Source organism: Gaeumannomyces tritici (genome assembly GCF_000145635.1).
Source record: "Gaeumannomyces tritici R3-111a-1 unplaced genomic scaffold supercont2.7, whole genome shotgun sequence".
NCBI lineage: Eukaryota > Fungi > Ascomycota > Sordariomycetes > Magnaporthales > Magnaporthaceae > Gaeumannomyces > Gaeumannomyces tritici.
Window position 1 is genome coordinate 734,986 of NW_008804551.1, and position 20,846 is coordinate 755,831.

The 20,846-nt window shown below is 56.3% G+C and overlaps 7 protein-coding genes across 7 annotated transcripts; 3 read left to right on the forward strand and 4 right to left on the reverse strand.

Moving 5' to 3' along the window:
- Window positions 1-230: 230 nt before the first annotated feature.
- On the reverse strand, window positions 231-1,115 carry GGTG_11572 (hypothetical protein; the record flags this gene model as incomplete). Its single annotated transcript, XM_009229463.1, has 3 exons — window positions 231-237; window positions 400-435; window positions 982-1,115. 3 exons carry the CDS (start codon window positions 1,113-1,115, stop codon window positions 231-233), a joined length of 177 nt encoding a protein of 58 aa, XP_009227727.1.
- A 331-nt stretch (window positions 1,116-1,446) lies between these two features.
- On the reverse strand, window positions 1,447-3,039 carry GGTG_11573 (40S ribosomal protein S4-A). The gene is made up of 3 exons (XM_009229464.1): window positions 2,905-3,039; window positions 2,346-2,768; window positions 1,447-2,128 (listed from the first exon to the last, which is right to left on the reverse strand). The coding sequence occupies exons 1-3, from the start codon at window positions 2,916-2,918 to the stop codon at window positions 1,780-1,782; spliced, it is 786 nt and encodes a 261-aa protein (XP_009227728.1). The 5' UTR covers window positions 2,919-3,039; the 3' UTR covers window positions 1,447-1,779.
- Window positions 3,040-3,627: 588 nt separating this feature from the next.
- GGTG_11574 (hypothetical protein) lies at window positions 3,628-5,675 on the reverse strand (the record flags this gene model as incomplete). Its single annotated transcript, XM_009229465.1, has 2 exons — window positions 3,628-3,669; window positions 4,008-5,675. 2 exons carry the CDS (start codon window positions 5,673-5,675, stop codon window positions 3,628-3,630), a joined length of 1,710 nt encoding a protein of 569 aa, XP_009227729.1.
- A 1,632-nt stretch (window positions 5,676-7,307) lies between these two features.
- Window positions 7,308-7,967, forward strand: GGTG_11575 (hypothetical protein; the record flags this gene model as incomplete). Its single annotated transcript, XM_009229466.1, has 3 exons — window positions 7,308-7,375; window positions 7,452-7,767; window positions 7,854-7,967. The coding sequence occupies 3 exons, from the start codon at window positions 7,308-7,310 to the stop codon at window positions 7,965-7,967; spliced, it is 498 nt and encodes a 165-aa protein (XP_009227730.1).
- A 1,314-nt stretch (window positions 7,968-9,281) lies between these two features.
- Window positions 9,282-11,846, forward strand: GGTG_11576 (hypothetical protein; the record flags this gene model as incomplete). The annotated part of the gene is made up of 2 exons (XM_009229467.1): window positions 9,282-9,806; window positions 9,984-11,846. The coding sequence occupies 2 exons, from the start codon at window positions 9,282-9,284 to the stop codon at window positions 11,844-11,846; spliced, it is 2,388 nt and encodes a 795-aa protein (XP_009227731.1).
- A 1,140-nt stretch (window positions 11,847-12,986) lies between these two features.
- On the reverse strand, window positions 12,987-13,476 carry GGTG_11577 (hypothetical protein; the record flags this gene model as incomplete). Its single annotated transcript, XM_009229468.1, has 2 exons — window positions 12,987-13,275; window positions 13,346-13,476. The coding sequence occupies 2 exons, from the start codon at window positions 13,474-13,476 to the stop codon at window positions 12,987-12,989; spliced, it is 420 nt and encodes a 139-aa protein (XP_009227732.1).
- Window positions 13,477-14,355: 879 nt separating this feature from the next.
- GGTG_11578 (hypothetical protein) lies at window positions 14,356-20,503 on the forward strand (the record flags this gene model as incomplete). The annotated part of the gene is made up of 7 exons (XM_009229469.1): window positions 14,356-15,112; window positions 15,442-16,994; window positions 17,066-19,089; window positions 19,579-19,715; window positions 19,785-19,860; window positions 20,037-20,094; window positions 20,165-20,503. Exons 1-7 carry the CDS (start codon window positions 14,533-14,535, stop codon window positions 20,501-20,503), a joined length of 4,767 nt encoding a protein of 1,588 aa, XP_009227733.1. The 5' UTR covers window positions 14,356-14,532.
- Between the last annotated feature and the right edge of the window lie 343 nt (window positions 20,504-20,846).

The following is a 20,846-nucleotide window of genomic DNA, read 5'->3' on the forward strand; positions in this document are numbered from 1 at the left end:
CCAAGGCGTGACTGCACGGGTATTCGACGGCTTTTTGTTCGTCCTCAAAAGTGCTTACAGACCCGTGACGAACGATAGAAATCAACTCCCGGCGCCGTAGCCGCTCAATTTGTATCACGAGACCTCCTTCGGCCAAGGGCCGCCATGATTACGACAAGGGCGATGGAGCCACACGGGAACGTGGTGGATGGGTGGGTAGATGGACGACATGGTAATGGATACCGGACAATCTAGAATCTAACATAGGGTTGTTATCCGCACGTCAGCGAGCCGTCACAAGACGACGGGCTGAGAGACGCAACCTGGAGGGGGATTAGATGTGATGGGCCGGTGATTGGACTCGACTATTGACGGGATCCACCACATCACGTCGCCCGTATGACAACGACTTGTGTGTACTTGCGCAGGGAGATGTAGGCAGTCCACGCCGAGTACCTATAAACTTTGCTCGCCTCCGTCTATCAACTCTCACGTCTGTAGAGAAATGCTGACTTGTAGCGAGCCACTCATAGCACAGCTGGAGGATCCTCTGCATCAGCGAGGCTTTCGTTTATGCGGTTTCTTGCGCGGCTCCTATGGGTATACCTGTTTTCGCCTCTCATTGCGCATCCACAACAGTCCCGCCTAAAACAAAAGGAGAAGAAAAGGTCGACATAACGAACTAAAAGCTGGTGTGGCAGACATTCCCAAGGTGGTGGGTGGTGTGGAGTGGCCAAATCGCGCATTTCCTCGCCCCAAGGACACCGAGGCCCCTAAACAGCGGGAGGATGAGACCGCCAACACCAGCACCCTCTCGAGATCAAGTTCATCCCGCAAATAGCCGCGGGCGACCCAACCCTTTTTCTTCTTTTGGGATTGGTCACCATCACGCTCCTTTATGATTCATACAGGGTTAAAGTCGGCGATAGGGGCCCTGGGGAGGGGAGGAGGGGGAGGAGAGCTCGCATCATCGCCCCTCAGCCCTCTTTCAGGCCTACCTACCCGCCCATAGAAGCCGGTGAGCAGGCCAGAGAGGGATTGGAAGCCTCCGGGTGGGTGGGGGATCTATGAGCCGCCGGGAAACAGAGCAAGTACTTTTCCTGCTGTTCCTCATCGTTGCTGCCCTGCATCCCCATATCCTTTCATGTACAGCGCTAGGCCGATCTACCGTAGAGCTGCGCGGAAATACGAGAATAGGACAAAATCGCCGATCCATGGCCACCCCCTTGGCTTGTTGTCTGCCGGCCTAGCTTCGCGGCAAGATGATCAGCATGCGTTTGTCAACGTGGGCGAGATCAAGGCTCAAGGAGGGTTCCCATCCCACGCGGGGGTCAGCGCGGGCAAATGGACAAGGGACATCACCGCTCCAGCCTTTTCTCTTTGCCGCGCCTCTCGTCTCGATAAACACCGCGCTGCCAGTGGCATTGCAGTAGATACTGTGCTCGTAGATGGCGACTGGCCGAGCGGTGCCCTTTCAAAGACGCTCTCACTTGCTGGAAGCAGACCAATCAACAAAACGGCGTTGACAAATGGACACACAATAGAACCCTGGGGCAGCGCTTCATTATACTGAGCCATTCGTCATATCCCCAACTCCACGAAGGGAGCATGGAAACCCTTACATCAAGTCTCAGACTAGCTAGATATGAGTGCCCTACGAAAGAAAGAAAAAAGCCGCATCCTGGACTCCGTACCGATGAATTCGTTCCCATGATTCTTTCTGTAAAGAAACCCCGTGTGATTTTTTGCCCAAATTTAACAAACCCACACGCAACACCAACCATCACTACCACCAACTCCTTAGTGGGCGATGGTGTGGGCGCGCCTGCGGTCACGCTCCTCAGCGATGGTGAGCTTGACACCCTTACCCTTGGGCAGCGAGATCCACGGCTTCTCAGTGCCGACGACGAAAACGTTGCTCTCACGGGTGGCGAAGGTGTTGTCGATGGCGTCCTTGAGGTGGACAATGTTGAAGCCGCCGTGGTGGCGCTCACGGTGGGTGATGACACCGATACGACCCATGTTGCGACCGCCGGTGACCATGGCCATGGCACCAGTGTCGAACTTGATGAAGTCGGTGATCTTGCCAGTGGCAAGGTCGATCTTGACGGTGTCGTTGACCTTGATCAGGGGGTCAGGGTAGCGGACGCTATGGCGGGGAAAGGCACTGTTAGCATCTCGAGGGGGATTTGAAGGGACATACCAGCCGTTTGCGTGTCGTCTCTCTTCCTCCACAAGTTCCACCACCCAACCGCGAGAAGAAAACAGACGGCACCACTTCTTTCTCCCGGGGGCGGGCTTCTGCTTGAAGCGGAAGAGGACTCAACCAAAGCTTGGTCCAACGGCTGATAGATGGTAGAACTCACGTCCTGGCATCATGCGTAACCAAGAATGGGATTCCGCCGCGGCCCAGCTGGACACGCTTGACCTTGCCGAGCTTGTACTCGGCCTCCTCGGCCTGGATGCGGTGGACGGTGAAGCGGCCCTTGGTGTCGTAGACGAGACGGAAGTTCTCGCCGGTCTTCTCGATCGAGATGACGTCCATGAAGCCGGTGGGGTAGGTGGCGTCGGTGCGGACCTTGGCATCGACCTTGACGAGGCGCTGCATCAGGATGGCCTTGGTCTCGCGGAAGTTGAGGGCGTACTTGAGGCGGTTGCGGAGGAAGACGACAAGCGGCAGGCACTCGCGCTGCTTGTGCGGACCGGGCGACGGCTTGGGCGCGTAGACACCGGACAGCTTGTCCAGCAGCCAGTGCGAGGGCGCGCTGAGGCGCTTCTGGTGCTTCTTCCTGTCCGTCGAAAAGTGGCCGCAGTCAGTATCATGATTGTGTGACGGGTGTTCCGCTAGCGGCAGGAAGCCCAGAGGACAAAGCAAAGCCAAATAGCGCAATAGAATGCACTGCCTTGCTTTCCCGAGAGACTTACGGTCCTCTACCCATTTTGACGGCTGTGTGATGTTGTGGTGGTTAGTTCAGAAAAATCGAGGCTGTCGCGAATGAAGAAAGTTCACAAAAAAAAAGCCAGGTCAAGTTGCAAGAAAGAGGTGCTCCTCAATTTGCGTTGTGAGCCCTAACGTGAAGCCCCGCCAGTGGCACGGACCATCCCACTGCCCTGCCCAGACTTGGCCCCACAGGAAGGAACGACCAGATCAGCTTAGGGTCACGTGACAGCTATGGATTGGTCTTAGCACGTGAATCGAGCACAGTCTTGGCTGGGCTGGGACCTCCACAAGGAGGTTGGGCCTCTGCTGTCAAACATGGCGTGAGTTTCATCAATGGCAGTAACAGACAGAATACGACTTCTTGTGAACAGCATGGTTGCGCTCGTAATGACCAGCTATAGGCCTGAGAGGTGGTATGTAGGTCCCTACCTCGCTATCTAGGTCGGCAGGTGGGCACTGAGGGGGGTGCAGTGAAAGTAGAGTAGAAAGGTCCTGATTTGCCGTGGAGATTGCTCTCTTTTCTAATATAAAATTCCGGTCTGATGATTAACCTCCTCGACCAGTCCGTACTCCATCCGAAGAGAGAGAAGAGTACAAAGAGAAAAAACAAAAAGCAAAACAATAACAGAAGGGCTCGAGCCCATGATTTTGTGCCTGTAACGACAGGAGTCCGCATCTAAAATCCCAATTCCAAAAATACCCCCAATTTAGGATCCACGCCATTGCGGCTCGCCCGGTATTCTAACCCGCTTGAAAGAAAAGACATGAAGAAAAAGAGAGAAGGAAACAAAGAAATGGAAGTAACATGACTGGCAGGGACAGTAACTCTCACTTCGCAGCGAGACTGGAATAAAAATGGCAAGGGTGACGCGAACAAGAAAAGGAAAGTGGCGATTGTGCGGCCAGGGGACTTGGGTGCCTGGCAGTGTGCGGCGGAGAGCACTTGCTGGGTTCCAAGCGTCGCATGTCCATGTAACCCGACGAATGAGACAGAGAGACCGAGGAGGAGGAATAGAGTGCGAAAAGAAGTTTCGAAAGCGCCAAAATTGGATGGGAATAAGCCGACGAACAGGTCGCCAGGTCATACCTGTTGGGCATCGGACAGAAGAAGACGTGAGATGTCCATCTCCCCAACATTGCCTTGATATGCAGAGGCGGGGTGGTCGTTGACGTCAAAGACATGCTGATGGGACGAGGCGGATGTCTCGGCCACAGGGTCGAGGGTCCACCTTTGGATGCTGTCCTTGGAAGAGGTACGGTTCAACTGGGGGTCCAGCGAGTTCTCGATTGTCATATTCACCGTGGGTTCCAGAACACCGACGGCACGGCTGGGCTCCTTGATCTGGATGCCGGCCTTTTCGATCTTGGCATAGATGTCGGGATATTTGTTCCGGACGCGGTCCCGGAGGTCGGTCGGTTGACGGCTCGACAGGTTGAAATTCTCGTCCCTCTGGATCCTCGTCCATGCGGGGCCGTACTGGCGGATGCCCTGCAGAATCTCTTGGTCGTCCTGCTCCGTAAAGGGTCTGCGCTCGCGACGGTGCGACTTTTTGAAGGGTCCGCGGATGCCCAACTCGACCAGGTCCTCAAGCTTCTTCCGGTGGGCGCGGCTTTTGCGAGGCTTGGGCGCCGCGTCGGCCTCGGGCATGAACCAGTTGGGCGACGCGGCGTTGCAGTCGGGCTCCTCATCACCGACAAGCAAGTTTTCCAGGTTTAACGTCCTCTTGGCGTTGGGGTTCGCGTCGCAAGCGCCAGCGGCCGATGGATCCGATGACGAACCAACGGCAGTAGACTTGTCGGAGTTGTTTCCCTTGTATGCAGTGGCCTTGACACCGATACTGCCATTGCTGCCCCTGAGTTCGTCGGGGCAACAAGTCCGGAAGCGGTCCTTGAGGTCTCCGGCGGTGCGGTCAACAAAATGAAAATCCGGGTCCTCCAGGATGCTGGTCCATTTGCCGACTCCGTGCCTGCTGACGCCGAGCAGGAGATGGTTCGTCTCGAGCTCGGTCCACTTTCGCCTTGGCTTCGTCCTCCGCCTCGTCTTCACGCTCGCGGTTGGCTTGTCATCGGTCGGGGTCGCAGGAGCAGCTCGCTCATCGGGTGCGCCGGTGAATTCTTTGAGTGGGTTGAGGCTCAAGGAATCTTGGGCGCCAAAGTCTACAGAGGAGATGGGCGGGAAGAAGGAGGCGTTGGGAGGAGGTTCGTGGAGGCCGTTGATGATGGGCGGCATGACCTGCTGGGCCGACTTTTGCTTTTTGAGGGGCTGTGGCAGCTGAACAAAGTCCTCCTTGACCGTCATGGCCCGGTGTCGCTTTTTCGTGGACGCATCTTCGAGAGGGAGTTCGGAGGGGGCAGCAGCCTCGTCGGCGAGGATCAGACGCAGCGAGTGGGACGGTTCGACATGACTGGAGTCCCCTAGAAGGGCGCGGATGGAGTTACTAGCACTCTTGATACGGGCCGAGCCATCGTATTCGTGAGTTGGACCTGGGGCCAACGGGACCGTCGTAGGTCTGCGAGGTGTGTCGTCGCCGACGAAAGATGCGAAAGAGGGGATCTGGTGGGAGGCGACGGAGGTCGAGGGGAGCTTCGAGGGTAGCTGTTCGGCGCGCTTGTCTAGCTCGAGGCCCAAAGACGGAAGGGAAACGGACTTCGAGTACGGGAGGGAATGCAGGGGCGGCAGCGCATTCGGAGGCAGGTAACCGCCCTTATTATCGCCGTTCAGCAAGTGTATCAGGCGTGGCTCGATGGTGGCCATCGTGGGAGACCGTAGCGGGCTCTGGCATTGGGGAAGCGAAAATAACAACAGGACGACGGGTGCATGAAACGACAAGGAAGGAGAAAAAACAAGGAGAGGAGAGGGGGCACCCTCGGGGAGAGGGAAACGGATGTGGCAAGCGTTAAAATGGGAGGGAACGAAAGAAAAAAAATAGAAGGCAAGGGAATAACGAGAAAGAAGTAGTTAGGATAACTCCCAGAGGAGCAGCCAGACAGCACACACGACTACGGCATGCAAAATCTAGCAGCAGCGGCGGCAGCAGCTCGCGAGACAATTTAGAAAAGGGGGAGCGAATGCAGTGCTCGGGGTGGTCATCACGAGGTAATGTAATGTATGTCGCTGCAACGTTTTGGCCAGTGCCCCTTTCGCGTCCAAATTTAGCTGTCTGGCCGCCCGTCGAGCTGGGTGCGCACCACGTCCTGTTAGGTGGCGATAAGGCGGCACAGGCTCTGCCCGCAGCGCGGGTCGCAGACGCAGGTACCGGACTGGGCGCTGGGCAGCGTGGCAGGTACCTGGAGAGCGGGGTTCCATCGGCACAGCGAGTGTAGCGGCCTATCGAGAGGCCTTGACCCACACCAGGTTTCAGTGCTGGGCTTGAGGTGCTGCGTGGCCTGTCCAATGACGGCCTGGGCAGGAAGCCTCAAGCGCGACAGAGCCGACCAATTCCGCCAGAGTTGATCCCACTGTCTCAGCCAAGATCCGAGAAGGCACCCCTACTAGACATGGAGGCTGCCCACCACGAGGGACGACTTGCCCGCGGATGTGGTCACGATGTGCGGTCAACCCCGTGTCCGCCATGCTCGTCTTGCCTTGTGAGGCCCGATGGCGATGGATGTGCGCTGAATGACATGGCACGGTTTTATGCATTGGAGAAAAGGCAGGTGGGTGGTGCATGCATCCAATCGGTTGGGATTTGTCTGAGCTGGGGTACATGTGGAGCGGAGCTACTCGCATGGTTTTTCTTGCCGTCAAGCTGCAACGTGAAGAGGCTAGGCACGGTCACCAAGTCCAAGGGAGGTACGAGGGTTCACCTCCGTCTTTGGATAACAAGAGAGGACAGAAAAAGAAAAAAAAAGAAAAACGAAATATAATAGGAGACAGGGTAGGGGTAGGATAGGAGGCAGAGCAGAAAAGGGATAGGAGAAGGAGGGAACAAGAACAGTCAGCGTTGTCGACAATGCATATTTTTATTTGCCCGCCGCGGCAGCCAACCCGCCCATTCAAATGCCCCAAGGCCCGAGGACCACCTCCGTGCTGCTGGCAGGCACGGATCGCAATCCGTGTGGGCCCAGTAGTAAAACCCGCCGTCCAACCATAGGTACCGGTAGCTTACCTCCCGACACTTCTTGTGCAGTCATTACATCTCGACGGGAGCGGATACGCACCTTGCCAGACTTGGACGTGGAGAAAGACTCACTCACTGCTAGGCCGGCGTCAATCACCCCCATTCATACATGAAAACGCTAGGTACACCTACCTAGAACCACACGCCCGACCATCGCACATGACCAACCAATCTGGTTGTTTTCTTTCAACTGACGACACCAACCACCCTCGGCTGCACCACTTCGCACCCCCTCAGCCACACACGCCCACCGTCATCCGGCAAAAATGGCATGCTCTTGGCTCCCACCCTTCCCGAGATTCGTCTTTACGGTCTTCGAGCCCATCAGCCTAGTGTAAGAGGACATTTCTTCAGCCCAGACGGTGGAGACAGCAGGTCACTCTAGTGGGCGTTACTAATTCCGCGACCAGCGCTGGCTGCGTCCCCGGGATCGTGGCCCCTGACTGGTTCATCGGGCAGCAGATGGCACAGCGTATGCCCGCACCGTCCTCGGAAAACTCCCAGTTGGTCGCCCAGCAGCTGGGCAACGCATTCGGCCTACTCGCCATGGCCGCCGTTGCAGTCCTCTACACCACCAGCGAGCCCAAGGTCGTCAGGAACTACCTGATCGCGCTCTGGATAGCCGACGTTGGTCATGTTTACCTAACCTGCCGCGGGCTCGGTAGTGACAGGCTCATGGATGTTGCTTCGTGGAACGGCATGACCTGGGGCAATGTGTTTGTGACAGTAAGATCCTCCTCACCCTTGTCCTCTCTTCGTTTTCTGCCGGGTGCCTCCGGCGGAGATGCAGCTAGAGTGCTAACTGGACGCAGGTCTTTCTATGCTTGACCAGAACGGCATACTTGCTAGGCTGGTTTGGGCCAGACAAGCCAGTGCTGAGCGGCGGCATTGCTGTCACTGAAGCCAAAGCCATGAAGAGCATATAGCAACGCTAGCTGCCTATGTCGAGCCTATACGGCTTACAAGCAGCAGGGCACCAGCGGCTTGTGTGCGCGGCAGCCATTTCGGTGCTTTTCTCGGGTTGGCTCATGAAGTGACTGCTTGCTGCTGAGGTCGAGCCCGTCTTCATTTCAACACATCACAGCCAACCCTCAAATCAAATAGGGGACCCCCGAGAGGGTGCCGGCCTCAAACTAACCTGTCCGTCCCACGAGGCGGCCACCGCGGGTGTGGGTGCACAGCGCCCATTTATCCCCGTGAGACGTGGTGGTCGCCTCGGTTAATACCAGCGGTGGTGGTTCCTTGAGGAGCTCGCCAAATTTGATTTTCACTCGGCCGCCAAAGACTCGACATCGGTTGGTGGGCTTGCGATTTTGTCGTGTTCATCTTGGTTCCTGTCTGAGACAACGCCTTGCATGTTCAAACCAGGGCCTGGCTTTTATCATCATGCTGCATTTCGGCTGCTGGGTGTAATTGGGCTTGAAAAAGCGCACGGTAAGTAAGCATTAGCTATCTTCCTAGGTACCCAGCTATGTTTTTTTTTTTTGTCGACTTGTTGCTACTGCTTTCTTCACGCTCTCTGTCTGTCTGGGAGGGCTATGAAAACACATTATCTAAGAAACGGTATGCTGCAGGCGGTCGGCCAGTCGCCCCGCCGCTTAGTATACAACTCCCCATCTTATCTTCTGTCGGGTCACCGAAACCTCGCGATGCCAGTCCTTTGGCGAAGTTGTGTGATACACGCCACCACCATGGATTTTTTTATCGCCCCAACACCCATGCGATTCAGAATGCCAGGCAACAATAACAATCAATATTATGAGCCCGCCCTCACTCGCAGCGGGCTACAAGCCCTCCAGCATTAGGCAATAGCATGCCCGACCTGACTCTGATAGGTTGGGCATGAATGCTGCATAATGGGGGCCTCTGGGCCGATTTTGCCCTACTGGGCCTGGCCTGGTCACCGCTACGACCTCACCTCCCCTTCCCGCCGCCGCATTTCTCTTTTCTCCCCGTCCTGATCTCTGCAAACCTCATGCGACGGAGGGCAAACCCTTGACATCCACTCGCATCTGTCTCTACGCAATTTTGCAGCATCGCGCCATCCTTTTTGCAGCGACCACGTATCAACAGCGACTCGACCAAGGCCACCTCCCCGCCTGAGCCCTTTCGCCCAATTGACGGCCGTTCCCACCCCAGGTTGGGCACCAGGGAGGGTACCCCGCCGACGAAAGGAGGGTGCCGTGCCCAAACGGCAGCAGCGAAACCGCCCCAACGAATTCGAGGCGACTGCGGGAGGGATGCCCGACGCGCTGCAGCCGCGGCAACGGTTCGAGGCGCTGAGGGCGAGCCTTTTCGGCCTCTCAGAGGCCTTGTTCGACAAGGCTCCATTCTCCCGCCAGGGCAGCACCGGCGGCTTCCGCGGCTCTGGCCCGGAGCTGGTCACCATCTCCCGCGGCCTTGGCTCGGCCGACCTGGTGCTCCGCCGATTTGAGGAGAGCTGGCACGGTCTGCGTGCCGAGGATCGGCAAATTCTCTGGGACGAGTGGGATGCCCTCTTGACCAAGATGCTGAGCAACGCTCGCCAGCCCTGCATGCTCTGCCACGTGGCCCCCGGCACCGATGCCACCAGCCATCCGTCCACCGGCCTGGACTGCGCTTCATGTGGCACCAGGGTTGCACTCTACGCAGAGGAGCTGGAGAGCTGCGCCAGCAGGCTTACTGAAACCCTGAAAAATCTCGCGCCCATCTCAACAGGGCCAGCCCCGCCGGTGTCCCCGGCCCCGACAGACGTCGCCTTGTCTTTCCCGGCGGTGGGCTCGGAAGTTGCCGACGCTAGAATAGCGGAGCTGGAAGCCAAGTTGCTCGAGGCTGAGAAGAAATGGATAACGGCGGAAAATAATTGTAAAGCGGCAGAGGACAAATGCAAAGCTGCCGAGGAAAAATGTACCGAAGCCCAGGAAAGGTATACGGCAGCCGAGGTCAGGTGGGCGGAAACCGAGGGCAACTGCAAGATTGCCGAAGCCAAATCTGCTGTCGCCGAGGCCAAATGCGTAGAATACAGCGAGACCTTGCAGCAGACGCAGAATGAGCTCGAGGCCGCCAATGCCGAGAAGACTAGTCAGGCCGAGGAGCTTGAGCATCTCCGCAAGGAGAGGGAAGATCTCCAGGCGAGCAACACGGTCTTCGAGGGCGACCTCAAGGTCGTCATGGAGATGGTCGAGCAGTTCGCCGAAGACCTGGACGTGCTCATGAGGTGGGGATCGGCCCAATTAGCGTACGCGCAGCTTGACCGGATGCTGTGCCGAGAGCTCGCTTGGCTTCCGGATACCCCCGAGACGGAGCAGCAACGCGGGGATCTGAAAGTCAAGTCGATGAGGTTCAGGCACAAGCAGTCGGTGGCTCTGATGAGGCTTGGTCGCCCCCAGGAGGCCGAAGACATGTGCCGAGAGGTCTATGAGGAAAAGGCAGCTCTCGAGGCCGGGACCTCCAAGGCTGTCGTGCGGAGCCTGCTCAAGGACTACTGCGACATTTTGGTTAAAAACGGCAAGTTTGACATCGCGGAACAGCAATACCAGCTCGTTCTGTGGACAGAACTGGGGCCCGGGACGACAGACCGCGAAGACGAAAAGGAGCGCTCCGTCATCTACTCTCGTCTCGGCGACATCAAGATGGAGCAAAAGAGATACGTGGATGCCGCGCGGCTGCACAAGGACGCGCTGGAGAAGGTCATGGAGCTGCTGCCGCTGGACGTGGACCAGGCAGCTGAGTGCGCCGTCAAGTGCCTGGGCTCGCAGCGGATGCAGGACGACTCCTTTGCCATTACGGACAACACCATCGGCAAGCATCTGGAGACCATATGGGTCTCGAGACAGCAGGGCTCCGAAAAGCGTGCGGTACTAGAGTGCGGGCATGAGCATGGCGTACGGCTGCTCAACGACGACAAGGACGAGGACGCGGCGACGGCCCTGTCGACGGTGTGGGAGCGCAGAAAGGCGCTCGGTGAGAGTTACAAGAGTGCCTCGATGGAGACGGCGCTCTGCCTTGTCGACGTCTCGGTCAAGATGGGCAACACCTTTCGGCTCGAGTCGCTGTACCACTGGATCACGCAGAACGCGACTGCGGAACAGGGAGAGGCGGACCGGCTGTGGGCGCGGTACCGACTGGGGTGCGTCCAGGCGATTCTAAGAAAAAACGCAGTGGCCGAGAACAACCTGCGGCGGGCGCTACGCAAGCAGCAGGAGGTGTTTGGCAAAGACGACCCGGACACCCTGCAGTACACCCAAGTGCTCGCCGAGGTGCTGCGGCGCTCAGACCATGGCGAGGACGCCATAGCGCTCGTCAGGGACGCGTGGGAGGCGAAGAAGCGATACCCGCGGGGCTCGTTGCTGGCGGTGCTGCGCATCGGTCACCTGTACGGCGACATCCTGTCCGAGTCCAACATGCCCAAGGACCTGGCGACGGCCGAGGCGGTGCTGCGCGAGGTGTGGGAGGACGTGCACCTGAACCTGTCGACCATGGCCATCTCGGCTTCGGAGCTGACGCCGTCGCAGCTCTCGGGGCTCGTGTCGGCGGGCGACTGCTACGCCTTCGTCATGCTGAAGCGCTCCAAGTTCGCCCAGGCCAAGGAGGTGCTGCAGCCGGTCCTGGACTGGAAGATGTGGCTCAAGGTCGAGGCGGCCGCGATCGAGCGCACCAAGTATCTGATCGGCAAGTCGAACGAGCTCGAGCTCAAGGAGGCCGAGAACAAGAAGATCAAGTACCAGCCAACGACGCCGCCGCACTACCACCCGCTGAGGCTGAGACACCTCCTCGACCGGTGGTTCAGCACTGGGACCGTCTCGGGTCTTATTTCGGACGCGTGAGATGCGATGTTTATATCAAATGATCTGCCCACGGGCAAGGCGCACAACCACGTATCCTAGAGAGGATCTCAACCGGCGAAACGAGTATGTTCCAGTCTCGCGGCGGCGGGGTATCCCCTTATATCCCCGCTGACAATGCCCAACGACGGCCTGCCTTGATAGGCCAATAGTTTTCGCATGCGTACAGACGGATGCATCCCACCCGCAGCGCCTAGACAGATAACGCAGCGGGGAGCCTTGACCAGAAATATGTACAGTATAGCCGTGCCTATCACAAGCCGCCGCCGCCCTTCCATGCACGGCGGATCCATACCGTCGCCCAACGAAAGCAACGAGGTGACATATACGATGGAAGGGAACGGCAGGCTGCTCGAGTTTGAACGATGGACCTTCCTCGCGTCTTGTTTTCACCACTTGTTTTTTCTCTCATGTCTCCTTTTCGGCACTCGGCCTCGGTAATCTCGCGTGCCATCTTTTTAACGGATCCCGATGCGATATTGTACTATAGGGAGGACATAGTCACTGCCTTGCAAGGTACATGGTAGATGAGGATGGGTTGGGTAGATGTTACATGCCCCATGGGCGCGTGTTGGCATGCGAGGTGCGAAGATAATGGTGCATATAATTGTGTCTAATCTAGTTATCGCGGCACGCTCGGTCGCGCGCTCCCATCTTGGGATTTAGATAATCTTTACGCTTATATAAAGAATAGAATATGGGACAGGAAAGAGGATAAAGAAATAGGAAATGTGATAGGAAAGAGGATAAAGAGAGAGGAAAAGATAGAAAGTAGGAAGAGAATATAGGAAAAGGGAAATAGGATCAGAAAAGAATAGGAAAGAGGGAGGAAAAATTTCCGTTCTGGCTGGAAAATCGAACCTCCAGCTCTGCCCCACCCTCCTCGAGCTCCTTCTAAACCTCCTCCTTTGCCACTTTGTTTAGTATCGTGCCCTATAGGACTGCCAACAGCGCCATCTCCACGTCTTCATGCAACAGAACACCCTTTTAGAGGCGAGATGTATTGCTCCGTTATCTCGAACCCTTGTTCGTCGTTGTTTGGAGGCTGGAGGGTCCGACGCCGACCGAGCCTGTCGAGGAACAGCCAAACGATGCGCCGCCCTGGCCGCCCTCGGCTGGCAGCTACTCTCTTCTGGGTGGTTGTCGAGGTCCGTCGCCGCCAAAAGCCCTGTTAGCGCCATGTCGTGCTCGCCGTGAGGCAGGGGCTTGGGGAGGTCCGCATGGCCGCGCACGGCGGTCTGGTGGAAACGCCAGGGAGAGGAAGCCACTCGCCCTGCCGCCACCGGCGACAGGACGACTGGGCGACGCACCACCCGCGGCGAGCCTTTGGACACGCGCCAGACGCGGCGGAAGGGGTCCGGGGCTGCCCGCAAGCCGGAACAGCAGGGGTTCCAGCGTCTCGGCGTCACGACTAGGAAAGTCGGCGGCGCGGGCCGTGTTAGCTTCCGAGGGATTCAGATAGTGCTTCTCACCCAAGCTACCAGCCACCGCCACCGCCACCCCTAGCGCAGCGCCTTTCCTCTCCTTGCCCGATGGTCGGCGACGAACCGGGCGACAAGCTTGATGGGGCGGCAGGCAGGTGCTCACCTTCCGAGAAGTGGCCAGCCATCATGTAGCGAGCCAGAGGTCGCGCCTTGAAGCCATCCGAGCCGGGACGGGGGATCAGCCAGGGAGCCCGGAAGGGTGGTGGACCTTCTGGTCAAATTGCCGAGGAGGTCCGGGTCGCTGATGCAGGAGTGGCGCCTTCGGATCCGCGCCAATGTCAAAACACCAGCCCGATGAAGAGCCTGCTGACAAGCCGCAAAAGGCACCGCCCGCGCCAGCGTGCGAATGACCACAGGGGCGACGAGGTTCCCGTGGACCACCTCGCCGGGCAGATGAAGGAGATTCATTGCCCCGTGGGCAATGAATCAGAGGCGGACACAGGCCTGCGCAAGGCCCCCCAGGATCTGTCAATAAACATGTAGGAAGGCTCGCGGGGGAAGCTCGTAGTCGATGTGCTTTTCAACTGGCCAGCCGTTCCACGCTACATCAAGCAGGGTCAATGGGGGTAGCGTTGGCTGCTAGCTCAAGCTGCGCATACAAGTGGTAGGCCGTGAGGTTGCCAAATCCCTTGTTAGCAGTTGCGCCTGGGCTGTGCATAGCTGCACGCAGCGTGGTCCACGATCCCGAACGGGAGGAGCATATCTCTCAAGGTGCCTACATAGGTACCTTTGTCGGGGGCACCGCCAGGCGATGTATGCTTGCCATCCTCTTCCAAGCCACCCAGGCATTGTCGAGGGCTCGGAGCCACCAATCCTGGCGTTTGTGCAATTTTAATATGCAGTTTTTTTTCCAGCTGCCAAGTGCCAATGCCTATCCAACGAGAAGCGGGCGTCTGGCTGACCTGCTTCCCGCTAGATCATGTCTTGTCGATGTCTATTGGTCGCCTGACTGGAAAATGCCGCCATCGCCCTGTTTCCCTCTTCCATTCGAGTTCTACATTGATGCCCGAAGCTATACCATAACCCCCACCTTCCAACCTCCTTCTTACTCCTCTTCTTCTCCTAGACTTCTTCGCTTTATGTCAACGCTTGTGGTCATCTCTTTGCGGTCGTTGCCAAGCAAGATTGTACCGTTGCCAAGCTCGCATTGTCCGTTTTGAGGGTCAATCCTCCATGTCAATCAGATGTCCGGCGCGGAAATCATTGGCGTTATTGCAGGCGCCATTGGCATATTGACAGCCGCCCGCGACGCATACGACTCTATTCAGGATATCCGTGGCCTCCCCGAGACCTTCCGTCAGATTCCGCCCAAGGTTGACCTCGCGGTCGCTACCCTTGATCAAATCCATCGGAGCGGCTGCTCCGGCTCCGGTGCCGAGCTCAATACTGTCGCCACCCTCGCCAACCAATGCTCCAAAAACGCGGACAGGCTCGGTCTTGTCCTGCGGAAACTGAACCTCGACGAGTCGACCCCCTTCCCTGAGCGATACGTCTCCATCATCCAAGGCTGGGGCAAAAAGGGCCGAGTCGAGGACCTCTTGAAGAACATCATGGAGGATGTCATGCTGCTGGCCAACCACCAGATGGTTGCCGCCACCAGCCAGGGGCAGATTCGCAAGCTGGAGCAGGCTGTTGAAGATCTGGACAAAGTCGATCCATCAGTACCAGATCACATGCTGGAGGGAAGGACGGATGTCTACGTCGGGGGTACCGGGGCGCAGAACAACCAGATCCACCACACCACCAACACATACTCCGGCTCCAGTTCGAGCTATGCCATTAGCGGGCCTGGCCAGAACTTCGGCAATCTTGCTGGAGCTACGCTGAACTTCGGGACAGGCAAGTAGCACAACATTCTAGTACTGGATCCCCTCCGGAGGAAAGGATTTTGCCGTTGTGGCAGCAGAATATTGTGAAAATAAAGCACTATTACATGTACATAACCAGATGTTTTATAACCTCGACGTTGCCTTTAAAAGTAAAGAGGGAAAAAGAGGCCGTAAAGAGGAAAGAGGAAAGAGGAAGGAAAAGGGAAATGGAACCTGAGTCCGATTTTTTATATATTGCTAACGATGTTATTACATAACTAGCAGCAACAGAGGAAACTCTAGATAGCCGATGCCGTGCCGCTCTGAGGTCCCGGTCGACAGATCCAAGGCACGATAAAGCCCGAATCGAGAAAAACAAAGATGGCGTTCTGGACAGCGCCTTCCAATGGGTTCTTCATAACCCGGAATTCCAGCGGTGGCGTTCAGAGCTGGACATGCGCTTGCTCTGGGTTAAAGGGGATCCTGGAAAAGGCAAGACAATGCTGCTCTGCGGCATCATCAACGAGCTGGAGGGGACTAGAGACAGCCGCCCACTTGCCTACTTCTTCTGCCAGGCAGCGGACCCACGCATCAACACCGGAACAGCAGTCCTGCTCGGCCTCATGTACTTTTTGGTCGATGTTCGCCGCGGCCTTCTCAAGTATCTCCGACGCAGCTACGATGACGCCAAGGAGGCTCTCTTCCAGGGCCCCAATCTCTGGATTGCGCTTGAAGGGGTTCTTTTTGAGATGCTCCAGGATCCAGCACTGGAAGACGCACTTATTATTATCGACGCCCTCGATGAGTGCCAAACGGAGCGCCATCCTCTGCTGGACTTCATATCCAAAGCAACAGTCACCTGCCCCCGGGTCAAGTGGATCGTTTCCAGCCGCAACTGGCCAGATATAGAGGAGCGTTTGCGGCCCGCAGAACAGGCCACCAGGCTTTCGCTCGAGATCAACGAGGACGCCGTTTCTGCAGCAGTCAACGCCTTCATCCATCACAGGGTAGAGGATTTGGCTAAGTCCAAGGGCTTGGACGACGGAACTTCTGCCGAAATCGAGAATTACCTTTCTTCCAATGCCCACGGCACATTTCTCTGGGTGGCCTTGGTGTGCCAGGCACTGTCCAGCATCGACTTCCCTGATCTCATCAAGGAACACCTGACATGCTTTCCTCCGGGGCTTGAAGGTCTCTATCACCGGATGCTGGAACAGATCTCGAGCTCGACAGAGGCTAGTATGTACCGGGACCTCCTAGCCCTAAATCTGGTGGCCTACAGACCCTTGTCTGTCCACGAACTATCATCAGTCGCACCAAAGATCTGGACGATAGCTAGTGATGCGGGAGGACTAGCGAAGATGCTTCAACTCTGTGGTTCGCTCCTCATGATCAGAGACAATGCCATTTTCTGGGTGCATCAATCTGCCCGGGACTATCTCCTCAAGCACCCTGACTTCTCCACTCCATCATCGGTGGAGCAGGCACATCGCCGCATCTATCAGTCATCACTCGGGGCCATGTCAACAACCCTAAAGCGCGACATCTATGGCATGATCCAACAACACGGACGCCTAGCATACGGCCTCTCTGTTGACCGTCTCGAGCAGCAACGCCCCAAGCCTGACCCTCTGGCTGGTGTGGGCTATTCTTGCATTTATTGGGCCGATCATCTTCGGGACTCTCGATCAACTGCGAACTTTGATGATCGCGGAGATGGTTGTCACTTGCGGCAATTCCTCGAGACCCATTTCATGCATTGGCTCGAGGCGCTAAGTCTCTTGAGGAGCATTCACAAGGGAGTTCTCTCCATGAATTCTTTGACGAAACTTGCTCAGGTGAGATCGCGGAACTTCTCTTTTCGAGATGTTGGCTGCCTGGCTGGTTAGAGCTAACAGTCTTCATATAGGGCAAACGAATGACTGCCTCGCCAGATGTCCCCTCTCAGCGCAAGAGCGTTACTGCTGTTCTTGATAAGGCTCGCTCTAGAGTACTGAGCTACATTACACCCACCACTTTACGAGAACAGCCCACCACTTCACGAGAACAGCCCACACTCGCCGACCTTATTCGTGACATGTGGCGATTTCTCCTCACATTCAAGTTGCCACTCGAGCAGTGCCCACTGCAAGGCTACATCTCAGGACCTGTCTTGAGCCCCACAGAAAGCATTACCAGATCCCTCTTTCTCAAAGACCGCCCGAGCTGGCTTACGGAGAAGTTGGCCTTGCGGAAAACCTGGAACAACTGCCTGCAGACACTGGAAGGCCAACGTGGAAAGCTCCAACTCGTAACATTCTCGTCAGATGGCCAGCGACTAGCATCCGCGGCATTCTCGTCCGTGGCATTCCCATCCGCAACATTCTCATCCGCGACATTCTCATCCGGCAACATCAACGTATGGGACGTGGCTTCCGGCAAAAAACTCATCACCCTAGACTTGGACAACAATGAGAATTATCCCCCTGCAGTGGCCTTCTCCCCAGACGGCTGTTGCCTTGCAGCAACGTATTACAGCCCAATCACAGTTTGGGATATTATCACTGGCAAAACGCTGCTGGAGCTGAACGATGGTTTGGGCGACTTGTCACGCGATGAATTGGCCCGGTTGCGTTCATTTGAGAGACCAGTCATATTTTCTACGAACGGCCGCAATCTTCTATCGGTCTCAGTAAGGGGGGAGGTTAAAACCTGGGCCCTTGCTACGGGTGAGGAGATTGGAATGTTTACGTGCAGCGAGAACGAACTGATCAGGTCAGCCGTCTTTTCTCATGATGGCTCTTGGCTCGCCACGGGACTTATTGGTGGTCAATTCTGCGTGTGGGATGTTGTCGAAGGGTCCAAGATCAAAAGCATTTCATGCAGAGAACTGGGCATTTCACACGTACTGGGCTTGAGTTTCTCTCATGATCGCAAGCATCTTGTTGTCGCAGGGGGGAGAAAAGCCTTCGTCTACAGCTTCACCACAGAGAAGCTAAAGCACTTCCGCCTGCGGTCATTCACTTTCAGCCCGCGTGAGCTTGCATTGTCACCGTGTGGCTTGCGGCTGGCTATGACGGTGCCTGGTTACAACATTTCCATATACAGGCTTGACAAGAACACACACGAACTACTTACCCCTCACGCGGAGTTGCATGGCTTATCTTCAGTTGTCTTCTCGCCAGATGGCCGTCAGCTGGCCACAGGACAAATGGGATGTGTTCGCCTGTGGGATACGCCAACCGATTACTCCCAAGCCGAAGCCATACCGACCCCCGCAATCTATGGCATCACGTTCTCGAACAATCTCCCACGGGCAGCTACTATCGGCGAACGAGGACGAAGCATCACTGTTCACGATCTGCATCTCGGTACAGCATCCAAGATTCGGTGCAAATCCACCAATGAGGTGTCACTATCCTCAGATGGGCAGATGATGGCGATAGCACACAAAACGCACACTACCATCTGGAGCCAAGAGAATGGGCGATGGGTAGCCCAGAGAACATACCGGTTTCCCACTGGATTGGACCTCATAATTACATTTTCGCCAGATACACGACAGCTTGCACATCTTACTACTTATATCAGCAACATGTCACGCCACGTTCTGCGACTACTGAATGTGGAAACGGGCCAATGCGATAAGATCTCTGAAAATGTCGAGATACATGGCCACAAGGCTGTTGTATTTACTGAAAACAGCCGGAAAGTCGCAGTTATCGAACGAAATGATGACGGAGCTACCCGCATAAGACTGTGGGATCCACTGACGGGTGGTCTTTTGATTGAGGAAAGGCCAGCACCTGCGGACATTGGAATACATCGGGTGTCCACATTAGCTGAACGTGGGGGGAAGTTCACCATGCAGGGGGGGCCGAAGGGTGCGTACGACATCAGCGAGGACGGATGCTGGATCACTATGGGAGGGGCCAGACTGCTTTGGCTCCCTCCGTTTTGCCGACCGTTCGATTATGGGAATGGCAAACGCTGGATGATGACATGTCAATCAGCGGTCGCTTTCGCATCAGAACTTGGATCCTTTTTCTTTTTCGAATTTGGCGAGGAGGAGGGATGATACCTGTCTTCAGGTGGCGGGGCTGGTTGGTAGCCTCTGGTGGCCGTCTGCTTTGTCTGCTGTTTTCGTGTTAGACTTTTTAGGGTCCGCGGGGTTCTGTAATTCCTGCTCTTCTCCTCAACTTCCCAATAACCAGAGCGTGGCTTCTATATGCGTCGAGGGGTGACTGAAGCTTAGTGATGGGGTGCCACGCAACAAAATGGCCAACATGCATCGCCCTTATTCCTACGCTGATCGCTCTACCATATATCCTTTCACCGGTCATCGATGTGCTAGATAATCCCTTTCGGAATCACCAAGCTATATCTTGTCCGTAAGCTGTACTGTGACCCATGACCTTCGGAATCTCTTTGCTGTTGCTATAGCTGCCAAGAGCAGGACTCGTTTTACAGCGGCCTCATATTCTCGCCGGCTAATCCCAGCCCCAACACAAACTGCTATTGCTCAAGACGTGTGCAGTTTACATCCATCGCCCAATCCGCGCCAAGGGCTGGCGGCCCTCGTGTATCTTATCCGAGGGAGCGACCGCACTCATAAGAGCACAAACAGAAAATATGAAACGCTACGACAGAGAAGGCGTCCCCGGCGAGCTCCAGTCCCACCGAGGGTGACTTTTATGGGCGGCAAGTCATAGGAAAGGGATTATTGTGAGACATGTGCGCCTCGGGGAGCAAAGTGGGGACCAAGAACTCGCCCGTCTGTGGGACGTGATCAACATCTGTGTTGTTGCTACAATCCTCCGCAAGTCATGGGCTGTCTTGCTTGTAGATTATGTTACGAATAATCTCGGCGGGTAACACCATCGTATTGGTGGCCGCGCTAGAATCGGCGCTGCCTATTCTGACTGGGCCCGCCAGCACGGTATCGGGAGTTCGGCTAGGGTAAGCTATCAGACAGCAGTTGAGGCAGTGGGAAGAATTTACATTATCGTCGCTCAACCCTTGCCGCCAGATTCCCTGGCCTCCTCCAGCCACAAGCGCTGTTACCCAGGAGCCTAAAGCGTCATCATGGCCCGAGTATCACTTCATCCCCGACGCCGAATCGCTCTATCGCTATGCTCCTGGGGGCTACCACCCGGTCTTTATAGGGGACATCCTGGGGTCAAGATATCTCGTTGTCCATAAGCTGGGCTATGGGGGCTTTTCCACCTTTTGGCTTTGCAGAAACGAGGAATTGCAGACTTATGTTGCCCTGAAAATCGGTACCGCCGACTCCGACTCTATTGATTACAACATGCTGGACTTTAAAATCATCCGTCCTCGAGGAATGACGAGCCGGGCCGGGCCATGATCCCCAAGACGCTCGATCAGTTCGCGATCGAGAGCCCCAACGGACGTTACGTGTGCACAGCTACCAGTCCGGCCTTGTGCGACATCGGAACTATAATGTAGTCCATAAGGAGGCGCCGTTTCTAATCGGTACTGCTCGCTCGCTCACCGCTCGGCCCTTCCTAGCCCTCAACTACATCCACCCCAAAAAAAGGTATACACGGAGACCTCCACCTTAAGAACCTGCTATGCCCGATAACCAACGAGCTGGACCGGCTCACGGTGGACGAGCTTTACGCCGAGCACCCATTGATTCCTACAGAGCCCGTCGTGAGGCTTGACGGGCAGCCGCTGCCCCCCCCCCC

Coding starts and splice junctions, on each gene's coding strand:
- GGTG_11573 (XM_009229464.1), bottom strand. Junction 2,129..2,345: donor GTTACGCATGATGCCAGGAC/GTGAGTTCTACC, acceptor TCCCCGCCATAG/CGTCCGCTACCCTGACCCCC.